This window comes from Diorhabda sublineata, chromosome 8 (genome assembly GCF_026230105.1).
Source record: "Diorhabda sublineata isolate icDioSubl1.1 chromosome 8, icDioSubl1.1, whole genome shotgun sequence".
Classification (NCBI taxonomy): domain Eukaryota; kingdom Metazoa; phylum Arthropoda; class Insecta; order Coleoptera; family Chrysomelidae; genus Diorhabda; species Diorhabda sublineata.
Genome location: NC_079481.1, coordinates 10,095,554 through 10,115,608, shown reverse-complemented (window position 1 = coordinate 10,115,608; position 20,055 = coordinate 10,095,554). Strand labels below are relative to the sequence as shown.

Below are 20,055 nucleotides of genomic sequence, written 5' to 3'. Positions count from 1 at the left end.
TATGTTTACTTACCGAATTTCAATAAATATTTCCGAACTCGCCGCTACGTAACAGAAATTCATAAAACAGGCTCTGTTGACGACGCGTCGCGTTCTGGACGACCAGTATCTGTTAAAACGCATGCACTATCAAGTTAGCCGTCAGAGTCTCCTCGACGCACTTCACGAGGATGATTTAGATCGCAGATGGGAATTTTCTGAGTGGTGCCTCGGATGTAATTCCAGCATTCCATTTTTTGGTCAGATGAAGCAACCTTTAAGATAATCGATACAACTGCGTGTACTGAAACGACCAGTATCCTCAAGTCATCATTAAACCTGCCACAGGTATGTGTGTGGGCAGGTATCCGTGCGGGAGATCTCGTGGATCAGTACTTTCATTTTAGAGAATGGATTCGTTCATATGGGTCAATCCTAATACCCCTACTTCTTATCACTGCATTCAGGCGTCGTTGCATGCTTGATAATCAAATATTCAACAAAAGCTTACAGTATATTATCCCTTTCTTCAATATCCACCTCCATAAGTTGGTTGTGATTAGAATTCGACAATAATGATGTCTAAAGTGATGTAGACCAATTCCGTACGAGCAAAGAAGCAAATTCCTCCCCAAAAGGCACTTTAGAAGTGATACTACAGCTTGCAAACCTTTCTTCTTGCTTTCATCAGACACGTCCATCTGGAGCTTCAAGGCTAACTCTAGTTAGAACTAGTTTCCAATCATTGAATTGTGATACAAAATTTAATCTCTGATCTTTGGTTTCTCTGGTAACCTAATGATTTTTTGGCTGGTCTTCTATTGCCTAACCCTGCTTCAAGTAAACACCTTTCGAACATCTGATACCCCATTTTTTAGCTGTTTCTGAGAGCATATTGTCTCGACTATTGTCTTGCAGATCTTTTGAAGGAAATTTGAGGCCACCCGTTGACGAAAAAGCTTTTGGTCAGGGGTCAGATGTGTTATTCCTCGTGTAAAATTTTTCTAACCGTTTCTTTATCGGCAATCATCCGGATGCTCTTTCGACGATCTGGTTGATTTTGTTCACTGTTTTCGGAGTTGAAACAGTCACAGGTCGCTGGTCATCTTCAGTGCTCTTTCCACCAATCAAAAACACGCGTACGAGATAGATAATTGTCTCCGTAGGCCTCTTGCAACAGTCTATGGCGCCCTCTAGACGCGCAATCTCGACTGTCACTGTCAAACAAGTTCCATGGCCTGCTTGTCGTAATTTAAGTTGTGATTAGAAAAAAATACGAGAGATGCGTAGTCCAGGAGTTTATTTGGAATTTTTTAATGTAGAAACAAGTCGTAAAATAACCTTAATACTGACCATACAAATTCTAGATCTTTTATTGATAATAAAGTCGCATCAATTCTAGTTATAAAATATTTGACACGCATCATTTGTATGTAGTCACAGATAAGGTAATCTAATATGAAATCCAATAGAGGAAATGAAAATTTTTATACGGTTTTTCCACATGACCAATGGGCTAGCTACGAAAATATCAAAAAAATAATCAATTTCGGTAAATACTTCGCATTAACCCCATCAAATTTAGACGATACCATAATTTTATGCTTCTTAAAAGGATCCCTACCATGGATTTTATACGTTTCCATAATGTCTGGATTATATATATACACAGCACCGATTCTCAACGTTGTATTAACAACATTTTTAATATATTCTGTAATATCAATTATTTTGCTTCTAATTTATTATGTTATCATTTGTACTAACAGCATTCTACATAAAAATTGGAAGGAATTTATTTACGATTTGAAAAAAGCCGAAATCGTTTTACATAATTTACATTTTTTGAGCTCGAAAAAAAGTATTTTCCCCCCTAGGATTATCATACTGTTAATTTTCTTCTTCGTATTTTTATTACAAAATATTGTTTACGCATTTTTGAGTAATTATGATATTAACATGATTTTGAATGTTTTATTTTGGGATTTAGCCCATTTTTATATATTTATGTACGGCGCTTATGTTTATTACATATCAATGTATCTCGATGAAAGATTATGTTTTATAAATTCGATATTAAAGACAAAGAATCTCGTATATCAAACTATTAAAGGTATCGATAGATTCTTAAGAATAATCGAAAGAATCATGAGGAATTTGAACGTTATATTAGGATGGGTTATTGTTTTATTGGTCACTCAGTATATATTCAGCATCTGTTTTTTCATTTCGTTCGTCGTATACTATCCAGATCATGGATTCAATAGAGTATTAACATCGATAGATGCTACAGCTTATACGGTAAGTACAATAATTCAAAATCAATTTTTTGTCACACTATATGATATTTCAGTCAATTTTTACATAAAAATAGTTGTCAATTAAAAAAATTCCTGACATGGACTGATACAGTTTCATTCTGTCAAATCCATTCGTAATAGTTGGTAATTAATGCCCGACTGAAGGAAACTTCTCTGTAAATCACAATTTTAGCGTTGCGGAGGAAAACTTTTACTACATCAGGACCACCTTCTAAATTCACGTTAAACGTCAACAACTTCTGAAGATAACAACCACGAAATTTATTAGTGAGAATTAGTCGGAATAGCAAGCAACTTCTGAAGAAGATAACCACGAAGTTTATCAGTAGGAATAGCAAACAACTTCTGAAGAAGATAACCACGAAATTCATCAGTCGGAATAGCAAGCAACTTCTGAAGATGACAACCACGAAATTTATTAGTGAGAATTAGTCGGAATAGCAAGCAACTTCTGAAGAAGATAACCACGAAATTTATCAGTAGGAATAGCAAGCAACTTGTGAAGATGACAACCACAAAATTTATAAGTGAGAATTAGTCGGAATAGCAAGCAACTTCTGAAGAAGATAACCACAAAATTCATCAGTCGGAATAGCAAGCAACTTCTGAAGAAGATAACCACAAAATTTATCAGTCGGAATAGCAAGCAACTTCTGAAGATGACAACCACGAAATTTATTAGTGAGAATTAGTTGGAATAGCAAGCAACTTCTGAAGATGATGACCATGAAGTTTATAAGTGAGAATCAGTCGGAACAGCAAGCAATTTCTGAAAAAGATAACCACGAAATTTAGCAGTCGGAATAGCAAGCAACTTCTGAAGATGACAACCACGAAATTTCTCAGTGAGAATCAGTTGGAATAGCCAGCTACTTCTGAAGATGACAACTGGCATTTTTTCACAACAAATTTCCCACTTTCCCTCACGCCTTATTTATGTAAACAAACTGACATTTGTAGAATCAAAATCTCGCGGAATTTTTTTAAAAATACGATTATGGTTTTAGTGGCGCTGTTAATAAGTTTTTTTTCGTAAAATTTGACTTTTTTCATTTATTGTAATCGATTGCGCTCTCTAGCGGTATATATATATATATATATATATATATATATATATATATATATATATATATATAAATAATTATTAATTATTATGGTATAAATATATAAATATATAAATATAAAAAGATTATTTTTGGCAAGAAAGAAAAAGAGTAAAATAATTTTAATTGAAATTTAAAAAATTAAAATCTTGATAAAAAAGGCATAAAATATTCAAAGGATTGATAATTAATAATTGTATAAGTGTAGTAATAAGAAATTAGTGAAAACAATTAAATAAAGTGAAATAAGTGAGAATACTCACAAAGGGACAATTTCCAAGATAAAGAAGTTGTGAAAAGGAAAAGAACAAGAGTGGAACTACAGCGGAGTATCCGTTTATTCTGCAAGGCCGTAACAATTTCCAATTTAAAAAAAAAATATACAACAATACAAGCACTTAAGGTACTGTTTTATTAAGTTTAAGTATTTCTTTTTGTATATAATATTTGAGTTCACATTTCCATATAATTTAGTTTTATGAATGTAATTACGAGTATGAATGAATGAATGAATGTTTGTAAAATAAAATAATTGTAATAGCTAGTTAAGAAATTGTATATTTTGAATATTTTATTCATTATAAAGAGCAGACCCGGTCTTAAAACTATTATCATCTGACCTTATAACCATAACAATTTATCGCAATAAATTTTTTTAATTTGACCTCACAATATAATACCCTGAGAATAAAAAAATAATAATAACATAATAGAATAAAGAAATTGAAATAATTATTAATGGTGTCCAAATTAAAATCTGATTTTATTTAAAAAAAAAAAATTTATAAAAATAAACATTACACATTATCATACCATAACAATATATATATATATATATATATATATATATATATATATATATATATATATATAAAATAATTATTAAGCAGAATAAAAAAATAATTTTAATCGAGGTCATATTAGTTAAGAGTTTTGCACCGCATTGGCACTATTAACCGGTTTTGGAATAAGATATTTTGAGATATGACATTTTAGATATTTTTAGTGGGACACCCAGTATAAAACGGAACCTGATAATCAGGATGAACTGAAAATTATAATACTGATAAAAACCTGTCGAATAACGAAGCAACTAATGTTATTTTCCGTTAATTTATTCGATAAAAAATCCGTATTAATTTTTTTTCTTTTCCAGTATAATATATTTTTCATCGTGTTATCGTGTGATAAATTGGAAAATCGCGGAAAAGAGCTATTGGATATACTTTATTGTATATCTCGAAAGAAAAAAAATCGACATTTGAAGAAAAATTTATTCGTATGCGTAAATTACATGGAAACGTGGAGACCAATTATAAATGGAGCAGGTTTTTTCAACGTCAATCAAAATTTAATCAACGATATAGCTACAAACGTTGTTAACTATATGTTTATCATTATACAATTTCATATGATGATCGAAACATGATGTAAATAACAAAAAATAAATCTACAAAAGTCCAATTCTTTTCATTATATTTTTTTTTTCCTTATAAAAAGTACGTTTCGGTTTAAAAAACGCGCCTGTTTACAAGTTAACGTCAATAAAATCCCGAGAAACGTCAATTCTAAATGTCAACATAATCGAAAGTAAATAATTAGTTTTAAGAGGGCGCCGTTAATATTTAATAAAAGACAACCATATTAAATCCATCAAATTTTATGAAATAAAAAAAATTTTCCAAGTTACATACCTGCATAGCAATCACTAATTCACACAAAATTAATCAAATTCAATAAATAAATGCGAAGCTCATACAAGAGTGAGTCATAAAAAACTTACTTTTACCATACGTACAGTCCCTTAAAGAAAATATCATGAGGCTACTAAGAAAATCAACCCTTCTGCTTTATTAATTTATGGGGTGATTTGTTAAATTGACCATTTTAGCGAACTGCATCATGAAAAAATTCAATAAAATACTATACTATTGCCAATTATGGTTAATATCACAAATCACCCTGTATATTATTAAAAATGAGGAGAAGAAACTTTTTATTAGCCACATTATATCTTCCCTGAGGGACTCTACATATGGTAGAAGTATATTAAGTTCCTCATGACTCACCCTGTATATCAAAAATATGAATTAATATTTTAGTGATGTAGTAATACGTTCACAGAGGGCGCTCTCTATTTATATTGCGATGTGGTATGATTAAAAAAAATTGTAAAATAAAACTTTTGTATCTTCATAACGTACGTCAAAAATTATTGCGGTGCTAGAAAATCACTAATTCCAAGCACACTATAAAAATAACAAAAATAGTATATTTGCGAAATTAATTGTTGTTCAAAAATCAAATTAAACTCAAGTTTAGAATCTAAAAAGTATTATGATTCTGCAGGAATTTATTTTTCCTGGTTTTCATGTTATATAAAAGAAAAAACTGCTAATTAGTCAACAAAACTATGTTTTGATACACCTATTAATTTAAACCCGATTTTGAGCATCTTTTGGGCTAAATTGTATAGTAAGTACAATGTCATAGGGGCTATCCTACTTAGATATTCATAGCACTGGATCTTACTGATTCAAAAAATTTTGTAAACTAATTATATTACATGAAAATAATCAAAATTTCTGATATTCTACTAAAAATTTGACTATTTCATCATTGAATGATATATTATGATGAATTTCAATAAATATAATACGAGGTGTGTTCATAAAATACAAATTTCCACTTTAAACAAGTCATTAAACTGTAAAATAATTCATTGTTTTTATTTATCGTCATGAGAATGAATCATATTGAAAATATCTTTTGATTCCACAATTTTGATAGTTAAATATCAGTACATATAAGTCAGATTGAATATAGTGCACTTTCTGCGTTATTTGCTAAATAACACAATTACTTACTATAATTTAAAGCATATAAAGGCAATTCCTATATGAAGCTATGCAGAAAACTTTCCGGTAATGGATTTAACGATGGTATAAACACATTTCTAGTCAAAAGTAGTACTTTAAAGTACAATTACATCTTATATCATCATCTGTTTACTTTGTGTTCAATAAAATAATTTTTATCTGATCTCGTTTTAGTATAAAAAAATTCGCGATTATATCTATTTTTGTTATTTTTTCAACTATCACCTACCTTTACGCAACCGCAAATTACGAAAAAAACGCACATTCGCACCTGCAATAAATAAAAATGAATGTTTACAAATTTATATACCGAATTAATGAAATTTTGAGTCTAATTACATTTTCTTTTTCAATTTATATCATTTGAATTTAAAACAAGTTTTAGTTCCACCCTCGTAATTTGTTAAGATAATTATATTATAATTTATAAACATCTTAACACCCTGTAGATTGGAATTACGTAAAATTTTGAATTTTCCTAAATATTACATATTCTAAACACAATATCGAAAGAAAACCAATAAAAAAAATTATTTGTAAACCAAATGTGTTTCCTAACCTAAAAATTGAGTTATACGCCGTGGATTCTAAACAAAAATGGCGACTTGAAAATTGTTCAAACAGCGCCATTATTAACATTAATTAATAATTGAAGTCGTTGCATAAAAAATCAATTGCAGAATATAGTAAATTTGAATTTAGACAATCTAATTAGTTATAGTACAAAAAAAATTTTATTATCTGTCTAGCATTCTACGCCGAATATTTCTCTAGCAATTCGTGAATAAATTCTCATATTAGATAAAGAAAAACGGAAATTTAGTATAAAAATGTAATTTTTCTATACGAATTTAATATAATAAAACAATTTTATTACCTTTTATTTTATTATAAATAGGATTTTCAGTAATTATCACAACAGACACACATCACTTCACCACTATCACATCACAACTGAAGCAATATGGACCTAAACAATTGACTATCTACACATTTCTGGGAATTACGTCAGTCTATTCCGCCATCTTGTAGACTTATCTACACTTACGACCATTGGAGTGAGAGAGATAGTTGCCAAGAATAATATTACTTACGAACATCACATAGCAACAGGAGAAAAAATATTAAAATTTAAATAATATTTATTAATAAGTAATATTTAGAAATATAAATTAATATCCGGATTATTATAAAGAACCATCATATAAAAATCGAGATAAAGATACTGCAGAATTTATTAGTAGTGCCTTAAAAACAAGGCCAAAATTATGTTATAGAAATTAGTCAAGGGCGTCATTAAGAAAATTTGAAAAAACAATATATTTATATAGAGAAATAGTCGTAAAGATATATATTGTCCATTTTAGATAATATTAGACAGAGCCGTAGTTACAAAAATTGGGGTATAAAGGATTTGACATAAAAAAACTCATTTTTTCAATTAATTGATGTTTTATTTAAAAAAAATTTTGTTTCCACAGCATAACAATAGGCTTCAATACTTTTAGGGAAATCTGTTTATTATTACAGAATTATCAATAGTATTCGGTTTTGTTTTCAGTGGCTTCGCAATAGGTCTCCTTTTTGGCACTAAAAAACATTAAAATTCATTAGGTGTGACACGTTTATAAAGCAAACACAAAATTGAAGAACTTACAGCTGGTCCAAGCTATATGTATATTGCCTTCAGTTTCACTCATTTCCGATATATTCAAAGGGTTGTATTTTTTTCCTTTCAAAATGGCCGCAGATACAGTTTTTTGAACTGCCGGTGAGTAATTTTTCGGTAGAGCTAAAAATTGAGTTTACTAAAAGGAAGATTACGAAGTCGGTTTGCAGTTTTTTGGTAAAAATTAAAATTAGTTTAATAAAATTTAGAATACGAGGTACACCTGTAAATCAGTTAGATGCATTGTAGAATACGTACGAGGGTGGTTTGTAGTTTTATGATAAAAACTGACCATTAGTTCAATAATACAAAAATACGAGAGAGGTTTTTTGGTAAAACTGACAATAAAGTCATGAAATACAAAAATACGAGGGAGGTTTATAGTTTTGTAGTGAAAATCAAAATCAGTTAGATGCATTGTAGAATACGAGGGTGGTTTGTAGTTTTATGATGAAAATTGACAATTAGTTCGATACAGACAAGAATACGAGAGAGGTTTGTTGGTAAAACTGATAATAAAGTCATGAAAAACAAAAATACGAGGGAGGTTTATAGTTTTGTAGTGAAAATTAAAATCAGTTAGATGCATTGTAGAATACGAGAGTGGTTTGTAGTTTTATGATAAAAACTAACAATTAATTCAATACAGACAAGAATACGAGAGAGGTTTGTTGGTAAAACTGACAATAAAGTCATGAAAAACAAAAATACGAGGGACGTTTATAGTTTTGTAGTGAAAATTAAAATCAGTTAGATGCATTGTAGAATACGAGGGTGGTTTGTAGTTTTATGATGAAAATTGACAATTAGTTCAATACAGACAAGAATACGAGAGAGGCTTGTTGGTAAAACTGACAATAAGTGTATCAGCTGTAAAAATACGAGTGAGATTCGTGGTTTTTTACTATATGAGGCCGATTTTATGGTAAACATAATAAATCGGTAGAAAAGAATTAAAAATACGAGATAAACTTGTAAATATGTTCATTAGAGGCAAGTATGCGAGGGCAGTTTTTAGGCTTTTAGTAAAATTGACAATTATTTTATTAGATGCGTAAATACGAGGATTGTTTGTAGTTTTATGATAAAGCTTAGAATTGATTTACTAGAGGCAAGCATACGAGTGCGTTTTGTGGTTTTTTCATAGATCAGAAAGTGTATTAGAGCCAACAATACGAGGGCGTTTTGTAATTTTTTTCATAAAACCAAAAATTACTTTATCAGAAACTAAAATACGAAGAGATTTTAATGAATGTCTGACAACATTCTACTGTGACTACATTTTCACAAAATTTCGTTATTATATTAAGTAGCAAATATAATTTCACTCACTTTCAACGATTTCTGATAAATTTGGCACGGCTGGGATCGTAAATTTAGATCTGGCGATTTTTTCGCGCTCGAGTCTTTTTAAAAATTGTCTCGTGTTTTCTTGTATCTCTTTTCCGTCCAAACTTTCTGAAAATACATCAAATTCTTCACATTTTTGTCATATTATTTATATATATTCATAACTAAGTGCACTTCGCGATTTTCACTTATTACCATGACTAAAGATCTGGCTAGAAACTTAGTTTTTATACGACAACAAGCGGCTGCGGTTAGGCGTTACTTTGTATAGATTGCATAAATAAATATTCGAATTTTTGTTTATAGCGAACTTTTAATCGGCATTAATTAACCTTTGTCATATAAAACGATTCAATTCGACTCACCCAAATAGTAACAATTGATTATTATATCTTCCCTATATCTATGCAACTTCGAAAATGGGTTTCCTTGAAAGACGGCCCTGTTCAAATATTTCCAATTTCTAATTGTATCGCAAACTTCTTTCAAATCGTTCAATTTACAATGAGAAGCGTCAATTGAGGTGAGTTCGATCAACGGGGATAAACTTGCGAACGAAACTATCTTATTATAAGATATGTTCAAAATTTGTAAAGTCCGCTAGAAATTAAACGTCAGAAAGCTGTTTTTATAACCAAATTGCAAACAATTACCGCCATCTGTAGGTGAGACCAGGTACTTCTGGAACCATCCTCGTGTTTCATTATAAAATATCAAAATACGTTTACTTACTGACAATTTCAGGAGACTTCTTGGGTCGAAACATAATGCGGTTCCGTCTGGCATATTCTGATTTTCGATATGAAGTTCTTCCAAGTTTACCAAATTTTCCAATCCTTCCACGACGGAAATATTATTGTGCCCTATGAATAATCTTCTCAAATTCTTCAAATTTAGATTTTCTATTCTTTTGATTCGATTATTTTGCAAATATAAACTGGTCAAGTTACCAAATTCGCCGCCGTTTAAATTTTCTATTTCAGTTATATCGTTATTAAATAAATATATTACAACGACGTCTTTGGTGGAAGATATTTTAGGCTATAAATATGATATTATGAATAATAATTAAACCTCTGATCATATTCTAGTGAAAATCTGCTTCAGAAACCATCTTTTTTTAAAATATATCTGGTAACATTTTCTAATAAGAATATTTATCTAAAAAAACTTACTATTTGTTTTAAATTTTTTTCTTGTAAATATAGATGAGTATTACGTTTTACAGCATCTTTTTTGCAAATATTTTTTTCTTTTTTAACAAATTTAGCCCTCCTTTCGATTTCCATTATATTGATAAAGATCACGATGTAAAAATTAATACACTGTCAAGAGAAATGCCATAATCATATGATTTAGTATTTGTTAGTTTCTTAGATACACAGTTTATAATATACAGGTAGATAAATATGAGTTTGATCGATTTAATTTATTTTTAAAACACGAAACAACTTTCATAGGCAGTATCGCCATCTCTCACAAGGTAGTCCAACTTATTTGTGAAATGAAAATTGATTCACTTTCATTTGAATTGTCATAATCATCTGAAACAATATTCAATTATTTCTAAGATACCCTGTTTATGATATACATCTAGCTAAATACAAGTTTTATCGATTAAATCTACTATTAAGCCAGAAAATAACTTTCACAGACAGTATCGCCATCTCTCCCAAGATAGTCAAACTTATTTGTGATGTCAAAATTAATTCATTGTCATTTGGAATGCTATAATTATATGATTTATCATTCTTAAAATTATAAGGTATTCTGATTATAATGCTCACGTAGATAGATATGAGTTCAATCGATTTAATTTACTGTTAAACCAGAAAATAAGTTTTACGGACAGTATTGCCATCTCTCACAAGACAGTCCAACTTATTTGTGATGTCATAATTAATTCATTGTCATTTGAATTGTCATAATTATCTAAAACAATATCCGATTATTTCTAAGATACCCCGTTTCAGAAATATTATATGTAGCTAAATACAAGTTTTATCGATTAAATTTACTATTAAACCAGAAAATAACTTTCACATACAGTATCGCCATCTCTCCCATGGTAGTCAAACTTATATATGATGTAAAAATTAATTTATTGTCATTTGAAATGCTATAACCATATGATTCATATTTCTCTAAATTCTAAGGTATTCTAATTATAAAATTCACGTGGATAAATATTAGTTTGATCGATTTAATTTATTCACAGGCAGTGTCGCCATCTCTCCCAAGACAGTCAAACTTATTGTGAAGTAAAAATTGATTCACTTTCATTTGAATTGTTATAATCATTTGAAGTATTATTCGTTTTTTTCTAATATACATTGTTCATGAGATACATGTAGCTAAATAAAAGTTTATTCGATTAAATTTATTATTAAATCACACAACTACCTTTCACAATCAGCGCCGCCATCTCTCGCGTGGTAGTCGAACATATTGCATGCTGTAAAAATGAATACACTGTCGTGAGAAATGCCCCAATCATATGATTTATTATTGCTTAAATTCTAAGATACTCTAATTATAATGTTCATGTAGATAAATATAAGTTGCATCCGTTTAATTTACTTTTAAACCATACAATTAACTTTCAAAAACAATTTCGCCATCTCTCGTGCAGTAGTCGAACTTTACATTAACTAGTAGGCGTCTTTAACGAAATAAAACTTCTAATTAGATCAAAAGCATTTATTCAACACAGAAATTAGTCTACCTGTACAAATTAGAGTTCATATACATAGTTATATAACAAGGTGAATTGTTTTACACTGGACCAATTAGTATCTAAGTTTATTGCGAAAAGTGTAGGACGTGAAAAAATATCCGAATTTTCAAATTAATAGACTTTAGATACACACTGTATATGTATTTTCATTTACGATTTATCAGTACCAACACGATGTGGATAATTATTCTCGATTTGTTGCTAAATCAATTCTTTTATTTGGTATAACAAAGTAAAAATGAATTTAATCAGCGCTACGTTATAGGTATATAAAAAACAAGAATGACATAATTTATTACGTATTTTTGATATTATATCAAAGAGGGGAGGAAAAACTTCTTAAAAATTCTCATTAACGGTGTGTATTCAAGTTCTTAATGTCAAAAAAAAATAAGAATCTTGTAAAAGATGTTAAAAACTATTCTTATCTAAATGATATGGTTTTTTTATTATTTGCTCTTCAATAACGTTCAGTTTACATTCGAAAATAACGAAAATAATTATTTTATTGAAAATTTCTTTAAAATAATTGACAAAAATCGTGTTAGATTTATCAAAATCGTAGATATAGAAAAAGAGAAATATTAATCAGTCACTGATAAGAGAGGGAGGATATACACAACAGGGATGTTTTTTAAAAATACTTGTATCAATTTCTTCACGGTATTATATCTTTTGACCTAATAGAATCTTATAGTATTTATATACTAATTCCATGGTGTTTGTTCATCAAAATATTTATCGAAAACTGTGGTTTTACATGATGGACATTTGAAACCATCTACTTCAGTTGCTCATTCAGTTAGAATGTAAAAAACCTGTGGAAACTTGGCTTCAAAGGTCTTAATATCAACAATTTTAAGTACGTGTCTTTTGTAGACCAAAAAATGTCGTTACATTACACTTGGATTGAAGATGGAATGTTTGAAAGCTGTGAATGGAAAGGGGAAGGAATCAAATACCAACGTCAAATCCTTCTTCAGGTAAGGAGTTTTTGGACATTAACGTAAACTATTAATTAAAATTTATAAGAGTAAAAAATTCGCTTTACTAACTATGCGTTTTGTAAGTACAAAACATACAAATTAAGAAGATCAATTTGTTTGTAAATTTCGGAAACACAAAGTTCAATAGAAAACATTTGAAGTATAAAACTACCCCATCTATTACTACCTATCATCTACTTCTATTTACGATGATCATAGTTATTAAAATGCTCACGACTGTATGGTAAATCAACAAGTTTACAGTCGGATCCATTCGAGTTTTCAAGTGAATTTTCAGTTTCTATTGTCACAGAGAAAATTAGTAGATTTGATAGACGAAAATCGGATTTTTTTACTATAACTGGAACTAGTAAAAACAATTCAACACCTAGGGAATTGGTGATGGATCAAATTTATCGGAATACAACAACCAAAATATGAAAATTGAAAACCAGTTTGAAGAATATCAAAGAACGGTTAAAGACATCGAAGAATATGAGTCAAATTGTAACATTTGAGTGTATATAGAAAAGGCTCAGTAAGAAGATGGACTATACATACGTTGTTTTTTTTGTAAGAATCAGGTACAAGAAGTTTAACCTCGAATGGTACCTGTCGTGTAGAGATATCAGTGGATATTGAACTTCTGTAGGTTGTAGTGCTCGAGAAAATCGTGATTTGGTAGCTAAATCCACAGATTTGCACTTCTCCAAAGAAATGAGTCTCGAAAATTTGAAGTTGTCGGCGGTAATCGGAGAAATAAAGTCAGGTCAACGACCTTTTGGAATAAAACGCATTTTGTGCTTAAAATATAACCAAATGAATCGTTTTAGACCGTTTGGACGATCGTACATACTGGTCAACTCTACCACAAGGACATTTCTACCATACAGTCCATAAAGCATAGAAAGACAAGTTATAAATCGAGAAAACTGCGATTATTTTTTGATATTATTCTCTTAATAAAGTTTGTATGTGACTTTAGAGTTAAAATTTTATGTAAAAAGTAGTTTAAGTGGTGTGGAGATGTCTCCAAATGTGCGAGCGATTTTCCAAAGATGTAATCAGTTTGTAAGTTCCGTGGTTTTAAGTCTGATCTCCAATTGGGAGATTTTAGGAAGACTTTCATTTACATTATTAATTTCTTTCTTCATTTTTCGATGATCGTGATTAGTTCGGTTCAAATTCACTGGTACCCAGCACCATTTTTTTGTATATTCACACGAATTTTTATTTTTTTCGAAAAACGTATACTGAACGTACAATTTTAAGTATCACAGATATTTTTTCACGTTTCATACAGAAGCCCGATCTTACCTTTATCCCTTTACTATCTACAATCCTAAACACAAATTCCCCCACGAATTGTGCCCCTTTTTGGTGGACAATATACATATAAATCTACCCTTAATATGGTTTTGTTTCTGTAATTTCGAAATTATATTAAACTCGTGGTGAATGAGTAGATTATTTCAGTTTTTACATTCAAGGACGACTTTTTTTGATTCACTGTTAAATATAATGAATTTTTGAAAGGCATTTGATGATGGTATATGTTAATTTTTGTATAAAGAACCGTGCATTTATCGTAATATTGAAATTTAGAATTTATTTTGAGAAAAATACGATTATTTCTTCAAATTACAGAATCATATCCATTTAGAAAAGATACGGTTACAAACATAACGGCCTTAAAAGAATTTCTTCGTTATAAGATGTTATTATAAGGCACTGTATAGTAGAGTAGCAAAATTATTAACAAAAACTTGTATAATGCAGCATATACAATGAATTCATCATCTTTATATCAAGATGTGGACACGCATGGAAAATCTCTTCTTTAAAATACAAAAAGGAATTTTGAAATGCTACAACTCCTCTGATCTGTTTTATGAAGTCCAATCCTGGATTTTGGATGAAGATATGACATTTGGTTTCATAGACAAATATTCAAGATTCCCTAGACCGTTCTGGTAAAAAATTAAGCATAAAAACAACGAGTAGTGATAATAACAATGAAAAAAATCGTAAATTAAAATACTTCGGCCACATAACAAAATAAAATATTTGGTAAAAGAGGACTAGGAAGAAGACAAACATCCTGGATTAGAATCTGGTTCAATGAAACCTCTTTTCAACTTTTCCGCGTTGCTGCTGATAAAATAAAGATTGTCATGATGATAGTCAAGGCACTACGAAAAAAAAGAAGATCAGCTAAATGTCATTTCAACAGTACATCATCGTTTCCTGGGTTTGATTTCCCTTAACATCTATTTCTATTCAAAACGTCGAGTTCGAAGTTAATGCGGAAGCTAAACCTCAAAATTTACCGATAAGAAACTATTATATAAATGTGATTATGAAAAATCAGAAGAAATTGAGAATGGAACAAGATGAAAGGTGATTTTTTTTTCACTTCGATCATCAAAATGAACGATTATTATCACCAAATGATATAAGACTTCGCGAAAACAAATCGTGGTTTTTAGCCACCCTATTCGCCGCATTTACAGCTCCGAGACTCGTTTTTTCCCTCAAAATTGAAAACGTGGTGGAAACAATCGATTGAGGATATTAAAATAACTGGAACGCGGTTGCTGTTCAGCAACAACTCCTGGAAAAATCGGTGTGTTAAGATAAAGAAGAATTGATCAAATTATCATAATAAATAATTTTTAAAGCGTTGTTTTGTCAGTTTCTTTGTTTTTTTTTTCACTTTTTGTTTTTCTTCTTTAATCTTTATTTTATTGTTGTTTTTGTTTATTTCATTATTTATCGTCTTTATCTTTTTTCATGTTGTCTTCTTCCCGTATTTACTTTTTTTATTGTGAATTTCTATGTTCATTTAATGGCGGATGATCGCAGAAGTACCTGTACCGACTTAGAGATGGCGGTAGTTGCTTTAAAAGTACACAAACTATAGTTTGAAGACGCCAAGTTGTTTAGTGCGAAGACCAGCAACGCAGTGGTCGACCAAATGAGGTGACGATTCCAGAAATGTTGAGGAAAATCCGCTGGATGATGGTGAACTGAAAGTGTGCGAGCTAGAAGGCATAGAAAGCATTTACATCGATTATTAAATGAAAATTTGGACATGAAAAAGCTGCGTGCACGTTGGGTGCCACGTTTGAACAAAAACAGCGTCGTGAAGATGTTTTCATCGAGTGTTTGATAATGTTTCATAACCATGGATGGAGCTTCACACCCGAAACAAAATAACAATCAAAACAATGGACTGAAGAGGGAGGACCTAGTTTCAAAGGAGCCAAAGACTGTTCCATCTGCAGGTAAGGTTATCAAGAAAGGAAAAACTATGAAGAACCATTATTATTGCGACGTTTGAGCGAAGATGTCAAGCAAAAACAGACGCATTTGACTAAGAGGAAAGTGACAATGCACCAGGTCACATATCCGTGATTGCAATAGCCGAATTTAGTGATTTAAAGCTTGAATTGCTACCTCATGCGTGAGATTTAGCCGTCCGAGTGGTGGTAAAACATAAATAGCGTTTCCATCGTGTTTTTGGCAAAGTTTCACAGAAATAAAGTTGTTTCGTAACCATGATTAGATCGTGGGTTCGTCACTTTACATCCACAACAAAGTAACAATCAAAATATGGACTGAAGAGGGAGGACCTGGTTTCAAAGAAACCAAACATTGTTCCATCTGCAGGTGAGGCTATGGCGTCGGTTTTATGAGATAATTCTCATTGTTTATCATCGAGAAAGGAAAAACTATGAAGGGCGAGTATTATTGCAACATTTGAGCGAAGATATCAAGCAGAAACAGACGGATTTGACTAAGAGGAAAGTGACAATGCAGCAGGTCACATATAAAGTTTGAATCGCTACCTCAAACGTAAGATTTGGCCTCCATTTTCTGTGGTGGTAAAAGATTGTCCAACAATGAAGAGGTTTTTCCAGGACCATTTCCTCGTAAATTGCTACTCTACTATGATTTGTTATGACCGCATCTCGCTAAGAAATATCTCTTCAATATCAGCCTTATTTTGTTCACACAATTAGCACACGAATGTCAGTGAAGATAAGAAATGAGGTTCACACTTTGTCAGACAGAAAGATTTTACACTTTTTCCATTAAAAAATAAAAAATAAAACGTAGGCCCCGTTTATAAATCGCGATACGGGTGCCGTTTTGGTCACAATTGCGCTAATTATTGACTCGATTTGTATGATTTAATTGACTCATGCTTCGCATTCGCTTACGTTGTGACCGATTTCGGAATGCGTGATCATTTTGAGATGAAAATCCGTATTTATGACTAAATCTGCAATACAACCAATCACACTTGTCGTATATTTCGTTAGAGTTTCTAGCGCCGTTTGTGGCATACCTCCTATATATAGGCCTTCGTCTTTCGAATTGAATATCCTTTTTTTGGATACATCTACTGATTGACGAGTTATTGCAGCGCCGTTATCTACTATCAACAAACCCGCAGATCCACTTCTAGAACATCAAACAAACAATTTCAAACCGTATTTATTTATTATCATCTACTAATATAACCTAACATAACCTAACATAACCTAACATAACCTAACATAACCTAACATAACCTAACATAACCTAACATAACCTAACCTTACCTGACAGCTTTCACTCGATGCCACAATCTGTCATTAACAGTAGTCGAATTATGAACAACTTTGATTTCTTCTTCCCATTCTTTGTCGCTGAATCGAAGTACCAGAGCTCCATTTTCTAATCCCAATGAAATGTAATTATCGCTATCGAAAGCGCAAAGGAGTAAACCGGATATGGAGGAAATTTTGAAACGAACGTTTACCACAAAAGGGTTCGTCGAAATGGCGTCCATCGTCTTCATATCGTTTAAATGAATGTAGCTATTGGTGCCGTGAAAATATGGCGGACCTCTCGAACAAAGATGATCTCGATAACCGGGTTTACATCTAAGGATGAAAAATCGTTACGAAAAATCTCGAATATTTGAAAATTCTAGTCATTAATATTACAAATCTCGGTACGAGTACGATTACCGTAGCGCCATTCTGTAAATCGACCCAAAATAAGTCGAAAATGAAGAATAAAATTTTTCGATATCTCGCTTCGTTTTCGAGATATCGGTACTTGAAGTTGGAAAACTTTATTTTTATTTAATATTTGTATATGTTACGTCCCAAGCCCGATCTTGTACGGAGTCGAGCTTCGTACAATGAATTTGTACGAAGTCCGATCTGTACAAGCCATTTTGTACGAAGCCGAGATTGGCGGACTTCGGACAGAGATGATTGTATGAAGTCGACTCTGTACAACGCTGGTTGTACGGAGTCGGAGCATCGATACTCACTCGGTAATGAGCGCGTTATTCCGAAGTAGTACACGCAACCTAACCTAACCTAACCTAACAATAGATGGTAGCCAACTAGCCGGAGAACATACCTTCAATCACAATAACTACGTTTGTGTTTACTAACATCTTAATAGCGCGCTGCTCATTACCGAGTGAGTATCGATGCTCCGACTCCGTACAACCAGCGTTGTACAGATCGGACTTCGTACAAATTCATTGTACGAAGCTCGACTCCGTACAAGATCGGGCTTGGGACGTAACATATATATCAATCTAATCTAACTTAACTTTCACGTGGTGTACTTTGAGTGTAAAAAGTTCAAAAATCATGAATTTTTTACAGCCAAAATTGTCTAAAAAAAATGTTCTTAGCGTGAAGACTATTTTAGTTTTATTTTATTATTATTTTGTTTTTCTTATGGGGGGCTTCGCTTCAATTATAAAACAAACGAGAATAATAAACTTTCGAAAGCATTCAGATCGTAGTTTTTGCTCGAAAGAAGATCATTACCAATTAAATCTTCAAACTATCATTAAATATTTTTTTCTTCTATGAATAACGAAAAAAAATCGACAATTCTTTATGAAAAACATCAAATTATTCATGTATTTATCGTATGTTGATTAATATTCATCATAGAGTGATGAAAATATTCATTTGAAACGAAGTATTGAACGCCATCTATTATCAATAAAGCGAATTTTGAACATTTGATTATAAATTCAAATATCGATATCTCGAAAATGAAATGAGATATCAGAATATTTCATTCTTCATTTTCGATTTATTTTGGCCTATTTAAGCCAAATCGCGGCAACATAATAAAATTTAAGGTGTTAAATTTCGAACGCGATTAAAGTGGTGGGATATATTAACAGTAGTGAGTCACAAGGGATAGTTACAAACAAACGAAACCACATACAGGTGAAGCTAAAATAAATGAAGTTTCTTCATAAGTTATATTTGACGATGAAATTAATGTTTAGCTTTTACTTTGATTAGTTCGTTTTAAATATAATAATAACTTTATTTTTATACTTTTTAGAGGTTATTTTAGACTTCGCACAACGCATATAACTCAATAATTTATTTTATATCGTTTGTTTCTCAAGCTATCTATCAAAATTTTGAATTTTGAATTTATTTTTTATTGTAAAATTATGGTAAAGAGATGTGTATGTCCTATTGAAAAAAAGTTAAATATCCATCTGTAAACGATGAATAACAGTTCAAAAAACTTTCAGAATGGCGCTGATCTAGACAAATGAATGTAGTAATTACCTCAAGTAGTTCATTATTTCAACGTACAAAGTACAATAAATCGCGTGATTGACACCTAGATGGCGCTGCTATTGTCAAATCTGTATGAAGTTTATGAAGTATGAAGACATTTAGATCAGTCAGAAAAAAGTGAAAAGTGCCAAAAAGTGGAAGATACTTTTTTTTTCATTTTATCATCGCTTTTTGATGAAAAAAAAACTGTATAAGCTCAGTAATGACTTCAAAAGTGTTATACGGACTCTGCACCATCGAAAAGAACCATTTGTTTATAGTTTGTTGAATTTAAACGTGGTCGATAATGGTGAACGTTCTGGTCGTTCAATTGAAGTAGTTACTCCAGGAAACATCAAAAAATTTACAAATTAGCAACATCTAATCGTAAATTGAAATTGCGTGAGATAGTTGAGGTCGCAG

At 31.0% G+C, this 20,055-nt stretch overlaps 3 protein-coding genes across 3 annotated transcripts in view; all 3 read right to left on the bottom strand.

Annotated features, from left to right (window-relative positions):
* LOC130447476 (slit homolog 1 protein-like) overlaps positions 1 to 7,238 on the bottom strand; it is a 56,106-nt gene extending 48,868 nt beyond the window's left edge. Inside the window, exons 1-2 of the mRNA XM_056784313.1 lie at positions 7,160 to 7,238; positions 6,512 to 6,553 (exon numbers count right to left, since the gene is read on the bottom strand). The gene's annotated coding sequence lies outside the window, so the exon portion shown is untranslated. The remainder of the gene's footprint in view (positions 1 to 6,511; positions 6,554 to 7,159) is intronic.
* A 548-nt stretch (positions 7,239 to 7,786) lies between these two features.
* On the bottom strand, positions 7,787 to 10,670 carry LOC130447888 (protein phosphatase 1 regulatory subunit 42-like). The gene is made up of 6 exons (XM_056784931.1): positions 10,477 to 10,670; positions 10,034 to 10,342; positions 9,667 to 9,901; positions 9,284 to 9,409; positions 7,940 to 8,074; positions 7,787 to 7,872 (listed from the first exon to the last, which is right to left on the bottom strand). The coding sequence occupies exons 1-6, from the start codon at positions 10,588 to 10,590 to the stop codon at positions 7,787 to 7,789; spliced, it is 1,005 nt and encodes a 334-aa protein (XP_056640909.1). The 5' UTR covers positions 10,591 to 10,670.
* A 1,316-nt stretch (positions 10,671 to 11,986) lies between these two features.
* LOC130447729 (pikachurin) overlaps positions 11,987 to 20,055 on the bottom strand; it is a 38,927-nt gene continuing 30,858 nt past the window's right edge. Inside the window, exons 9-10 of the mRNA XM_056784705.1 lie at positions 17,635 to 17,958; positions 11,987 to 17,494 (exon numbers count right to left, since the gene is read on the bottom strand). Of these exons, the coding sequence (XP_056640683.1) occupies positions 17,230 to 17,494; positions 17,635 to 17,958 (589 nt within the window). The 3' untranslated portion in view covers positions 11,987 to 17,229. The remainder of the gene's footprint in view (positions 17,495 to 17,634; positions 17,959 to 20,055) is intronic.

What these genes read in the sequence shown, in the direction of transcription:
- LOC130447888 (XM_056784931.1), bottom strand. Translation starts at nt 10,590, where the DNA reads ATGGAAATCGAAAGGAGGGCTAAATTTGTTAAAAAAGAAAAAAATATT. An exon ending in GAAGTCTCCTGAAATTGTCA is followed by an intron (nt 9,902 to 10,033) that starts GTAAGTAAACGT and finishes TTTAATTTCTAG; the next exon opens with CGGACTTTACAAATTTTGAA. An exon ending in TTTATCAGAAATCGTTGAAA is followed by an intron (nt 8,075 to 9,283) that starts GTGAGTGAAATT and finishes CTCAATTTTTAG; the next exon opens with CTCTACCGAAAAATTACTCA.